Genomic DNA, 13,599 nt, shown 5'->3' with positions numbered 1-13,599 from the left:
GAGCGAGACTCCGTCTCAAAAAAAAAAAAAAAAAGTATTTTCAGAAGAGGAACTCGGTGCACAATTCTACTTGATTCAGCATATATAAACAATAATTAAAAGTATCAGGTTGCCTGGCTTTTTCTTCACATTTTTACCCTCTTTTGATTTTGTAATATCACCCACGAATTAAACAATATACATGGCTTGTCAGCTAGCTAGAGAAATTTAGATTAGCGTGGCTAGGCACTCACCTGAGGCCACAAGGCATTGGTAACTCCAAGTCAGGAATCTAAATGTCTGTAAGAAGGTGTCTGAAATATATGGACATTATACACTAGTAATGTTCTAAAAATTCACACTTTTTATTCTCATAACTAGGAAATAAAAAGTTATCAATAAGGAGAATCAGCAGGAATATTCAACTGAGTCTAGTATTTAATGCTATATACTATTTAAAGAGTATTAAGATAACATATCTGTCCTTCAGTATTATTGGCTCACATGTTCAGAACTATCTTAAGACTTTACCAAAGTAGACGTTCTCGTGATATAGCTTAGCTGGTAAACAGAGGTATATGATAGCTAAACAATGACTTCTCTTTGTAAAATATGAGATTTAAAAGTCCAAATTGCAAATAGAAAATATTTTATATGAAATAATGGAAGGATAGTCATTAATGCATTGGTTAAGAAGTTAATTCAACTATTTGTCATAGAGGGTTGTTCCAGGTATTAAGATGGATGAAGGAATTGTCAGTAATATTAACAGCAGTAACAATAATACTTTCAGTTCTATTGACATTTACGGAACATCAGTACATGAGTGAACATCTTTGTAAGTGCCTCTTTTAGGCAGTGGGGACACAGAAGAGATCAAGATGAAGTCCCTAGGCTCATGGCGATTACATTTTAGACAGAATGCAAACAAATAACTGTGTAATATACCTGGAAGTAATAAGGACCTGGGGGAGAAGAACAAATTGAGTGTAGAGAAATATGGAATACCAGCTGATAGGGTAGGGGATAATGCAAGGAGCAGAGTTGCTATTTCAACTTAGTGTTACTCATTTTGTGCAATGTGGTTTTTTCCTCCATACAATGCCACCTGTAAGACTTACAGTCCAATAGTGAAAGCAAGAGAGACAACACATACTTAGGCCAACTAGAAAATAAATGCAGTGTAACATATTATTAGTAAGTACTAAAAGAGGTGATGTGACTTCGCATAAATATGAGCCTTGAGAATAATTGGAGAGCACAGCAGCATAGATGAAATAATATGCTTAAAATCTTATTTGATTACAAGAAAAATAAATATATAATGTCAAAGAGTTGTGTCACCTGAAAAAGTGAAAGACATGCACTTTTATTTAATATTTAATCACCTAAGAAAATTTATTTCATTTTATAAGGTTGGCAAAAATGCTCTACCAAGACCTAAAACAGTTCAATGAAACTATAGACTAATTTCATTTATGAATATAGATTCAAAATTTCTAAATAAAAGATTACCAAATTGAATTAAGCAGTATATTAAAAGAATGATATACAAGGACAAATTGATTTCATTTTAAAAATGTAAGGATGGTTCAACATCAAAAAATCTATCAACATACTTCTTACATCAAACAATTAAAGTAGAAAGCCCATATGGTTTTTTTTTTTTTTGATCAATAGATGCAGAAAAAAAGGCATACAATTAAGAAGTCATTTCTAACAAAAAGTCAAAGTAAAATCAGATTAGGAAGAAGGTACTTAAATGGGATAAAGTCAATGTATAAACTGCTGCACTGAAGCCTTGAATTGAAGATTGACAAGAAATAATATGTATAAATAACTAAGTTGCATGACTATGATGCAGCAAAAAAACAAAAAAAAAAAACTTCTTTTATGATAACATCATGAGCCTCTAAACCCTGATGCCCCTGTCCACTTTTTCACAGGTAAAGCGGAATAAAATAGAGTAATCCTGCAGCTGTCAGCTCCTCTTATACAGTAGGGTCCTCACTCAGCTCAGACAGCTGAAGCCACCAGCCTTGGCAGGTGCGCCACAAAGAACAGTGTCACCCAGACCACAAACATGTGTAGCTTCCTTCCCTCTGCTATGTACACTTAGGGTCACTCATTTATGGGTTTGATAATAAAGCAAAGTAAAAGAAGTTGAGTCTTGATCATTATCCTCATTGACTTTTAAAGATGGGCCAATGTTTGATGTCTACTAAAACCACAGACAAAAAGTATAAAAATTTACCGAAGGAAATAAAATAATAATGAAAATATATTCATTGAGTTCACGTTATGTTCTAGAAATTGCTTTCATTTAATTCTTACTACAACCGTGTCAGATAGATGCTATTGTTGTTCCCATTTTACAGACAGGAAAACTGAGAATGAGGGATTAAGTAATCTGCATAAGATTACATAAGGAGTAAGAGTGGACTTCACACCCAGGCACCAGGGTTCTAGAGCCTATGCTCTTCTCTACTTCTTTACACTGCAACAAATGGAAAAAAAGTGCAATCTTCCTGGATGGAAGGACTTAATTCCGTAACAAGACAATCCTTCCAAAGTCAACATATAAACTGAACATCATTCAAATCAGAATGCCAATGTTTTTTGTTTATTTCAAACTGGATAAAATGATTTATTTTTTATTTTACTTTAAATTCTGGGATACATGTACAGAACGTGCAGGTTTGTTACATAGGTATACATGTGCCATGGTGGTTTGCTGCACCTATCAACCCCTCATCTAGGTTTTAAGCCCTGCATGCATTAGTTATTTGTCCTAATGCTCTGCCTCCCCTTACCCTCCACCCCTTGACAGGCCCCAGTGTGTGATGTTCCCCTCCCTGTGTGCATGTGTTCTCATTGTTCAATTCCCACTTATGAGTGGGAACATGCGGTGTTTGGAACATACGGTGTTTGGTTTTCTGTTCCTGTGTTAGTTTACTGAGAATGATGGCTTCATGGATGAAGCTAGATAAAATGATTTTAAAGTATAAATAGAAGACTAAATGATTGAAAATATTATAGAAAATTGTGGAAGAATAGTGAGGTGGTACTTTCTGTAGTATGTAAACTTACTCTAAAGCCATTGAATTATAATAATATGGTATTGGCATAAAAAAAGACAACTGGTCATTGGAACCAACTAGAGAGTTTAGGTATAGATACGAGTGTTTGTTGAAATGACTTATTGTAGGTAGAAGCTGCATTTTATTTCATTGGTAAAGAATGGTTTGCTTTAAAAATGATACCAGTCTGACCAACTATCAATGTATAAGGAAAAAACAGATCCCTTTATCATATCATATTATAAATAAATTCCCATAAACTAAAAAATGTTAGGCCAGGCGCTGTGGCTCACGCCTGTAATCCCAGCACTTTGGGAGGCAGAGGCAGGCAGATCACGAGGTCAGGAGATTGAAAACATCCTGGCTAACATGGTGAAACCCCGTCTCTACTAAAAACACAAAAAAGTAGCCAGGCGTGGTGGCAGGCACCTGTAGTCCCAGCTACTCGGGAGGCTGAGGCAGGAGAATGGCGTGAACCCAGGAGGCGGAGCTTGCAGTGAACTGAGATAGCACCACTGCACTCTGGCCTGGGCGAAAGAGCGAGACTCTGTCTCAAAAAAAAACAAAAAAACAAAAACAAAAGTTAATGTTAAAAAGTAAAAATCTTAGGAAAAAAAGGAGAATTTCATGTAATCTAAATGTAGGGGAGCACTTTCTAAAGAAAAAAAGAAACTCAGTAGCTTAAAAAAAAAAGATAGCTAGAAATAATCTGATTGATTTTCTAAGGCATAAACTGCCCCCCTCACCAAAAAAAGTTAACATTCAAAAGATAGATTGGGAAAGTACATCTGTAACACATACTACAGACAAATCAATTTCACCTTAATATACATAGACCTTCTAATAATTTATAATACAAGGTACTTTAATAGAAAATAATTTAGGTAAGAGGATATATTAGGTTGGTGCAAAAGTAATTATGGTTTTTACCATTAAAAATAATGACAAAAACCACAATTAATTTTTCATTCATACTTCACATAAAGTCAAGGGAATGAAAATTAATTAAAGAAACAAGTAATATTAGCAAAAACTAGTATCAGTAATTTCAAGAGTTTGTGGAGGCACAGATCATGGATAATTTCATTGTTTGTGATAAAGTGAATTTCCCCAACTTTTTAAGCAAGTAGTATATCAATAATTATTGAAATTAAATATGCATTTCCTTTTGGCATGGCAATCCTTGGTAATCTTTCCAATATGAAACACAAGAGCACATATTGCATACATTTTCAAATATTATTTTTAGCATAAAATAATGTCAGTAGGATTAACAAATAATTTGTTTTCAACCATAAAAGGAATATTATGCAACCATAAAAAATAATAGGGTGTGTCCATAATCAATTAAGTCTGAAAAGCAAGTTGTAGCGTAAGGGGTAGAGAACTTTTTTTCTGTGAAAAGTTTTTAAAAAATAAAAGAGAAAGAGAGAGAGACCTAGGATATGTATATTTGCTTTGCTTGTATGAGCACACAAAAAGTATGGAAGAATAAACTTCAGACTGTTACCTTTTCACCTGAGTGAAATAAAACAGAGCCACAATTAATGTTTCTTGTATTTATATATTTGTATTCTTTCTCTGTCTGATTGAAAAAATGCAAATAGAATATTTGAAATTAAAAATTAAGATCAATATTTTTAAAGGAAAGGAAGACATTTTGAAAGACAACTTTATTTTTATTTCAACAAATATTTATTGCACATCTATAAGATGTATGAATTTTTCAGGGCAGTCCATCATAAGAGGAATTGCTACACTGTACAGAGTCACATATTTCCACATGATCTTTCTTTATGGTACATTTTTATCTTCTATTGACAAAATACTCTTAGAATTACGCAATCTTATGTCTACACATGATGGCAAGGATTGTCTCTTCACGTTAGACATGAGGGTTCCAAGACCTGGAGATGTCAAATGTTTTGCCTAAAGCCTCACAGCTTTGAGACACTTATCATCTCTTAGTCCATTCTTATCCCGTATATCAATCTTCATAAATGCTCTTATTCATAAAGTTCTTAAAAATAGTTTGATAGAGTTAAAGAAGTGAGGAAGTTGCTTACTATGCTTTTGTGTGTTACTCTTTTCAAGCCTGAAGCCGGTCAACTAACCTGCATGTCTAAGTTTCTGCTTAAAATGGGGAACTTTGAAGGTGCCATGATTTTTTTAGAGAGACTTTTCAGGGATGTGAAAGAGCTGCTAAAAGTCAATCGTTCCTTAAACATTTAACCAGCAATTTAGCTGTCCTGTTTTCTGAAGACTTATAATAAACAGAAAAAATGGAAATCTAAATCATTAACCACTCAAATAAAAGAAGTCATTATGATAGGAAAGCCATCTCTGAAGTAAACATTTTATTTCCAGTGCAAAACTATAATTCTATTTAAAAGTTTAATGTAATATTGTTTTAGAGATCACATTTCTTGCTTATTCAGGCCAATAACATGTTCTTTCTTTTGTCAGAATTTTTAGGGATGCAACAATATTTCATAATCTTTCTTATGTACAATGGAATACAAAAGGTCATAGGAAATTAAACAAACTGAAAGTTTTAATCTCATATATTTTCACCACACATACAATAATAAATGTGGTCTTAAGCATAGAAAAGAATAGAATACAATATTTAGTTAACTGGCTCCTTAAAATTCTTGGACATGGGCCGGGTGTGGTGGCTCACGCCTGTAATCCCAGTACTTTGGGAGGCCAAGGCAGGTGGATCACCTGAGGTCAGGAGTTCGAGACCAGCCTGGCCAACATGGCAAAACCCCTCTCTACTAAAACTACAAAAATTAGCCGGGCGTGGTAGCACATGCTTGTACTCCCAGCCACTCAGGGGGCTGAAGCAGGAGAATCGCTCTAACCCAGGAGGCAGAGGTTGCAGTGGGCTGAAATCACACTGCTGCACTCCAGGCTGGGTGACAGAGTGAGACGCTGTCTTAAAAAAAAAAAAAAACTCGGACACATGGATTGATTGATTGATTGATTGAGATGGAGTTTCACTCTTGTTGCGCAGGCTGGAGTTCAATGGTGCAATCTCTGCTCAGTACAGCCTCCGCCTCCCTGGTTCAAGCAATTCTCCTGCCTCAGCCTCCCAGGTAGCTGGGATTACAGGCACCTGCTACCACACCCAGGTGATTTTTGGTATTTTTACACCTTATACAAAAATTAATTCAAGATGGATTAAAGACTTAAATGTTAGACCTATAACCATAAAAACCCTAGAAGAAAACCGAGGCAATACCATGCAGGACATAGGCATGGGCAAGGACTAAGTATTAATTGTTTAAAGTGTTGCCAAGCTCTGACTTGAACTCTCAAAGTATTCTGGTCTAAGAGGCAAGAAAGCCGTATTCTTCAGATTAGTCAGGTTGAATTGAGCTGTGATAGCTCTTCTTTTTTTCATTTCTGTTACAAATACCAGGAAGCTCTCTGAGTTTGACCTTGACTCATTTTTCAGGTCCACAGACAGCATTGCACCTCCAAAACAAGTAGAGTCCTATGTCTGTTCTACAACCTTTGCTTGTTGTAGGGTGTTTTTAAAACTATTCTCCACACCCAGGCAAATCCTCTATGTTTATAAGGAACACATCTAAAACTTCTCTTTATCCCAGCCTCTCTTCTTAGAACTCTCCAAAAAGTTTTTTTAAGATTAACAATGATTTCATCCCCTGTAGTATAATTTGGTAGATAATGGCCCATTGTTAATTATAAATTACCAAAGTAATCATCAAGCAATTGTCCAACTAACATGTGGTGAGAGCCCTTTTTGTCACCAATTATTAGTAAGAAGACTCTTTAAAAAATCTCAGGTCATAGTCTTCCTGGAGGAAGCCTTTTCCCCTTGATTTAAGATAGAAAATTATGGTCGGTCCTTCTCCATTTTAATTTCTATATTGCTCCTCTTTGGTTTACATAGAGGTACAAATGTACATATAAATATTTCATCTTGTAGAAACCTGTCTCTTAAAGTTTCAAAATAACTGTATGCTAGGGAAAAAAATATAATCTAACAAAACATGACTATAATTACTAACTGAACTCCACCTCTGTGCACATGGTACTAAGTGAATGTACAATTTATCCCTGCTATGAGGAAGCTTACAGGTTGGGACGTGAGATATATATCCTGGCATTTATATAAGGAACACTAGAAGGTACCAATAAAAGAGATGAAACAGGATAACATGTAAATAAATGATTTTTGTCATGGCCTCCACATTTTTAGGATCTCTTTCCCCATAAGAACACGAGTGTGTTACCACTATGCTCCTGTACAGTTTAGCCAGAAAAGAAAATAAACTTCAGACATTCTAGAATTCTATTACAAAATGTTGTTCTTTCTTCTGATGCTCAAGTCCACATGTTAGCTAAGCACAAACATCTTTGGCTTCCCTTTTTAAAAGCTTTCTATACCTTTCTTATCCCTGAGAAGAGGATGTGCTGTTAATGCTTTAATTGCTAAGTTATATATAAATAAGATCCAGGAACTCAATTTTGCATCTTCAGAAATTATGAATAATGATTTCTCTTTCCCTTCCTCCAAGAAAAAGTGACTTATTTGGCAGGCACACTAACAGTGCAAAGAAATGAGTTCTGATGTTTCATTTAATTGAGTTATAAACATGAAAACTATCAAATCCTATGCAACCCTATTGAAGCATGTGGATGTGTGAATTTTCTCCATGTGTCTGCTCTGTGTCCTTCAGAACACTCACAGTGGCAATGAATCACTAAGGTGTGTATCAGTCTGACAGTGGTAGAAAGTGGCAAGACTGAAAGCCAAACCCAGGAAACAGCATTTCATTTAGCTCCTGGAGTACTGCTAATTGATCTCAACCCCTTCACTACTGTCTAATCCAAAGGACTCAGGAGAATGTAGCCATTTAGAAAATGACTTAACTGAAAACAAGAGCAAAATTCTAGGCCTCGTGAACTTCAATTGCTCTATTCCCATATCGTCACACTGATTCTAAGTTTATCTTTCATTTCAGGTCACTTGGAAACCCCCGCTCATCCAGAATGGAGACATACTTAGCTATGAGATTCGCATGCCTGACCCTCACATCACTATAACCAATGTGACTTCTGCAGTGTTAAGTCAGAAAGTTACTCATCTGATTCCTTTCACTAATTATTCTGTCACCATTGTTGCTTGCTCAGGGGGTAATGGGTACCTTGGAGGGTGCACAGAGAGTTTACCTACCTATGTTACCACTCACCCCACCGTACCTCAGAATGTTGGCCCATTGTCTGTGATTCCACTAAGTGAATCATATGTTGTGATTTCTTGGCAACCACCATCCAAGCCAAATGGACCTAATTTGAGGTAAGAGAAGGTGACTATGATTTTTATTTTGCTATAGTCCTTATCTCTCTGAGAAGTAGGGAAATGAAGGAGGCTTTTATTCCTATATGAACATAGAACTGATTTGGCATTGAATATCCCCCGACTCATAACTTTCATACACTATCATACTGTACACTTCAACTTATTATGGAAACATCAAAGTTTATCAATTTGAAGAACTAAAAACCCTTGAAACCACAATCACTATTCTCTAAGGATTTGCTACATAATCCATCACTTCATTTTCAACATATGCTTTTATTATATGTTAGGCAAACCTGATGTATGTTCTATATGATACATTTGCATAAATGTACCTCAGAATTCTAAGGCTAACACAGTAATTCTTTGGCATGTTGTTAGCATATGGAAACTTGTGAGGAGTGTGGTCAGGGATCCAGATAAGATGAAAGAAAAGAGCTGTGATTCAGAAATGGTTTTGCAACAACCCAAACTTGATACTTGGCCAAGAATACAAAGTTGATAATATTATCATTGTTTATAAAGTATTGATAGTCATAGGAAACCATTAACTTGATAAGCTTTGTGTATTTCTACTTTGTGTGAAACTGGCAGTAAAGATTTGGCAAACTAACTTAGAAGAAATCTAAAATGCTATCATTCTGGGAGATAATAGTAAAATGTGAATGTAACTGATTCTTCAAAATATTAAATATATGGAATTTGATCCAGAAAAAAATGTTCATCTGAAACAAAACCACATAACTGTAAACTTAAGATGTTACTCTTTATGCTTCCACACATATATCACACGCACATGCCACAAAACAGCCTGAGTTTTGGTAATCTCAATATTAATTGAGATAATCCTGATGTTCCTGCTTGTCTTTTGCTTTAGATATGAGCTTCTGAGACGTAAAATCCAGCAACCACTTGCATCAAATCCCCCAGAAGATTTAAATCGGTGGCACAATATTTATTCAGGAACTCAGTGGTTTTATGAAGATAAGGGTCTTAGCAGGTGAGATTACAAAAACTATAAAAACAAATGCTGGCATTTAGTTCTGGGCATGTTGAATAGTTCAAAGTATTTTAGTGTCTTCATTGTGTGAGCATGTTATCAGTTATGCAATAAAACATGTTTGGTTATTATCTGTGGCATTAATCATCCAACTGTAACAGTCAGCATGTTTAATGTTTTCCATCTTAACTGCATGCTTAAAATAAGCCTTTTGAAGTTAAACTTGTAGATGTTCAAGCCTTAACCTATTGCCTTTGTCACAGCTCTATCTAGACATAAAATGTAATGGAAGAATTTGGAAATATTGAACACATACAAAATGGGGAAAATTCCTGGGCACTTGTAGAATGCTTGCTATTTCTAGAAATGACTTGTAAATGAATTATAATGACTTATAATTGATTGTAAGATGTTGATTCAGTCCACAAAAAAAAAATTTAGTGAACAGGATTGGGACTTGAAAGAATTCAATGTAGAGTTCAAAGACATTCAGTAAGGGCTAATAGGTGATGTTAGAAAAGGGTGCTACGTGGGAGACTTAGGAGATCTGCCTCTGCTTTATCCTGTGCTAGAGAACTAGCTTTGTGACTTTAGGCCACAAAGCTTCACTACTTAAAAATCACTTAACTTCTCTGGGCTTCGTTTTTGTTGTCCATAAAATGAGGTGATTTTATAGAATTAAATGACTTCGAAATCTTCATGAGTTCAAGCAATGTGATTACATTTCGAAAAACATGAATGTTATTTTATGAAAACTCCTCAAGCCTGTGTTTCAGTAACTTTTCTATCTGGGTCATTATTTTTCTTTTTTTTTTTTTCTTTTTTTTTTATTATACTTTAGGTTTTAGGGTACATGTGCACAATGTGCAGGTTTGTTACATATGTATCCAAGTGCCATGTTGATTTCCTGCACCCATTAACTCGTCATTTAGCATTAGGTATATCTCCTAATGCTGTCCCTCCCCCCTCCCCCAACCCCACAACAGTCCCCGGAGTGTGATGTTCCCCTTCCTGTGTCCATGAGTTCTCATTGTTCAATTCCCACCTATGAGTGAGAACATGCGGTGTTTGGTTTTTTGTCCTTGCGATAGTTTACTGAGAATGATGTTTTCCAGTTTCATCCATGTCCCTACAAAGGACATATACTCATCATTTTTTATGGCTGCATAGTATTCCATGGTGTATATTATTTTTCTAGACCCGCCACTGGGTAGCTGTAGTTTGAACCCTGTTTACCCCTCTAGCCTTGTCTCCCAGCCCTTTCTTACCGAGGCCTCTGCATTCCAGCCACATTTGCATTGCATTCAGTACCTCCAACATAACAACACTTCCTCCTTCAGCTTTTCCCCATAGTTGCCTTTTCCTGTTGCCTGACTAGATCATCTTAGCCATGTCTTAGCCTAGAGGTTTCTTCCCATAGGAGGCCTTTCCTGCCAAAACTCTTGCTGGTCTGATTCAGCTCCTCTGTAATATTTCCATAGGACATCCCCTAACATATCACTATTGTCATTGTAGTGTACCGGCCTGACTGCTTGTCTGAACACCACGTTTTATTATCAGATCTACCATAAGGCAGGAGTGCAGTCTTCGTGACTCTGTCTTCAGTTCCTAGCATGGCGTCTGGCACATAGCAGCACATAGTGCCCTACACCTGAATACTTAAAAATATTTTAGCTCAATCAAGAATTATTTCACTTCTCTGCACCTTAGGAATATTAGCTGTAGCGTTCTTCCCTCTTGGGAATGGCAAAACTAAGGAAAATTCTCCTGTCCTCTTATAAAGTTGTGGTGGGAAAACATCCTAGTTCTTGTAAGATTCTCCGAGAGAGGCATCTCATAAATCTGATCAAGCAACAGAATGAACTATATGAAACTGCCACTTTTATAGGTGAAGACTGGTCAATTACTAGCAGATCCATGTTGCTTATCCTAAATTATCATGTTCATTATACTATTCTCAACTACTTTTAATTCATTATTTACTTAATTTGGCATCCCTATATGATTATCACTTCTGTAGAATAAATTCATTTATTTTGCTTATTTTTGCTTACTGTGTGCTGAGGCACTGTGATAAGGAACAAAAGATAAATACATCTTAGCCCTTGCCCTCAAAGAATTCACAGTCTAGTGGAGGAAACTTTCCCCCCGCCCCCTCCATAGAGAGTGGGATATATATATATATATATATATATATATATATATATATATATATATATTGCTGTTCTCAGAGTTATCTACAAAGTCACCAATTCTGCCTAAAGAAGTCATTTCAAATAGTAGCTCCCTGTGATCTATGAACTCTTAAGTGCTTAAATATAACTATTTCAAAAAATAAATAGAACTTGACTGTTTAACATTACTGAATCTGAATTTTAGCCATGAGCTACTCAGCAAAAACAAAGAATAAGTCTCCAAAAGTTAATTTTGTTTATTTACACAAGAAATGAAAACTTATTAAATAATTAGGACCAAGGCCATGAAGTTAGTTATGAATTTTTAGTGATTCCTCTAAGGATTCTTAACCAGAAGTTCAAATCTAAGATTTCAGGAAAAAAATAAAGTGAATTTCCACAACTTAAATTGAAACATGAATTGACATAAACACACCCATGACAGCTGCTTCCGGAAGGGAAGTGTGCAGATAACAAAATTGTGTTGAAGGGATATTTTGACTAGTTTCATAATGCCAAATGTCATTTTTTTCTGGTAGTACTTGCAAAGATTTTTTTTTATTTATTAAAATAACAGCTACAACTTACATAAAGCCTATAGAAAAAAAAAAAACATTTCTTCTTAACATTCAGTGTAAATGGTGTGAGTCTTTATGAGAATATCTTTTTCTAGCCCTCTACCCTTTGTAAGTCCATAAAAAGCTAGGAGTGCCTTTAGCCCAAGGGGGAATGTCTCACAAATATGAGAGAAAACCACAACTTGATCCCCTGGTGGGCGTGATATTTTTCTATTTAAAGGAAGTGATTTTGTTTGATCAGATGGTGCCACTGGCCACCTTGGCAACATCTGGGGCTCCTTGTTCCTCCTGCTGGTCAGCTAGTGGTCTCTCAAATTGCAGAGGGGGACGAAGCTGAGTGTTCATCATGTGTTGGTTCACACCTGTGTTACAGTTCCTTCATGGCCCTTCCTTTGCCTATATTTGTTTTGCTGATTTATTTGTTTGGCAGGTATGTTTTATTGGGTTTTTAATTGAATTCTAATATCTTTGGGAGGATTATGTAATTTCCTATTCTCCCCAGATTCCACCATCCCGATTTCCTTCTTAACGTCTGCATAAATAAAAGGAGCACTGAAGTGTTTCTTACCATCTTGACTTGAATATCACCATAGTTACATTTAGAATCAGCTTTTAAATGGCACTTCTCCTGATATAAAAAGTAAAATTAAGATTCACTAGACATCTCTTTATGAATATATTTGTGACAGTAAATATAAGTTGAAGCCAATTTCCTAGTTCAAGTGGTCTATTTTGGCTAAGTATGTGTTTATAATGTATAGAAAAGCACCAATTTAAAACATCATTATATTTGGAAATTCAGATCATTCTAGCAGTTATTTTTTCTTTTATATCTACGTGTACAAAACAGTCTCAAGCCAATTATCCAGATAATTTAATTCTAACAAAAATACTTTTTGCTCTTATGATTATCTTACGTAAGGAGTAATTTTTGTCTAAATTGCACAGCTAGTTGCCTCATTATTGAATTTTACTCTGCCCGTGTAGACACGAATTCCGTATAACTACAGGTTTATACTACTTGTCAGTTTCTAACTTTTCTTCCTTAATAATTCCTTGCAAAGTGACCAAGTTATGGTTGTTGGGGGAACTATAACTTTGGGTTTCCTGACATTTTCATCACTTAGAAAATCTGGTGAACGTGCTGTTATCATCTGAAGCTGCCAATGTGAGTCAGGCAGGGTTTAACAAGAGGGCGGCGACCTCCTTCATTTTAAGCATCAATCTACCCTTACAATTTTCAGCACCTAACAACACTGCCTTGGTTCCTAAGTGATCAGATAAAACTGCTAAGAATACAATGAGCATGTTCTCCTTTTCGTTGTGGATTTAAAGAAGAAGAAGTTATAATAAAGAATAGGGTTATTTTACTATTATAGAGAAAATATTGACTTGCAGATTATAATTTAGATTTATAAGTTAGCTTTCATTAAGTTTATGAAGGAAGGTATGT

General features: G+C 35.5%; 1 protein-coding gene across 1 annotated transcript in view; it reads left to right on the top strand.

Moving 5' to 3' along the window:
* USH2A (usherin) overlaps positions 1–13,599 on the top strand; it is an 801,829-nt gene that overhangs the window by 534,618 nt on the left and 253,612 nt on the right. Inside the window, exons 43-44 of the mRNA XM_055233796.2 lie at positions 8,057–8,391; positions 9,272–9,394. Of these exons, the coding sequence (XP_055089771.1) occupies positions 8,057–8,391; positions 9,272–9,394 (458 nt within the window). The remainder of the gene's footprint in view (positions 1–8,056; positions 8,392–9,271; positions 9,395–13,599) is intronic.

The sequence above is a fragment of the Symphalangus syndactylus genome, chromosome 19 (genome assembly GCF_028878055.3).
Source record: "Symphalangus syndactylus isolate Jambi chromosome 19, NHGRI_mSymSyn1-v2.1_pri, whole genome shotgun sequence".
NCBI lineage: Eukaryota > Metazoa > Chordata > Mammalia > Primates > Hylobatidae > Symphalangus > Symphalangus syndactylus.
The sequence above is the reverse complement of the archived record's forward strand: the minus strand, read 5'-3'. Positions and strand labels throughout refer to the sequence as shown.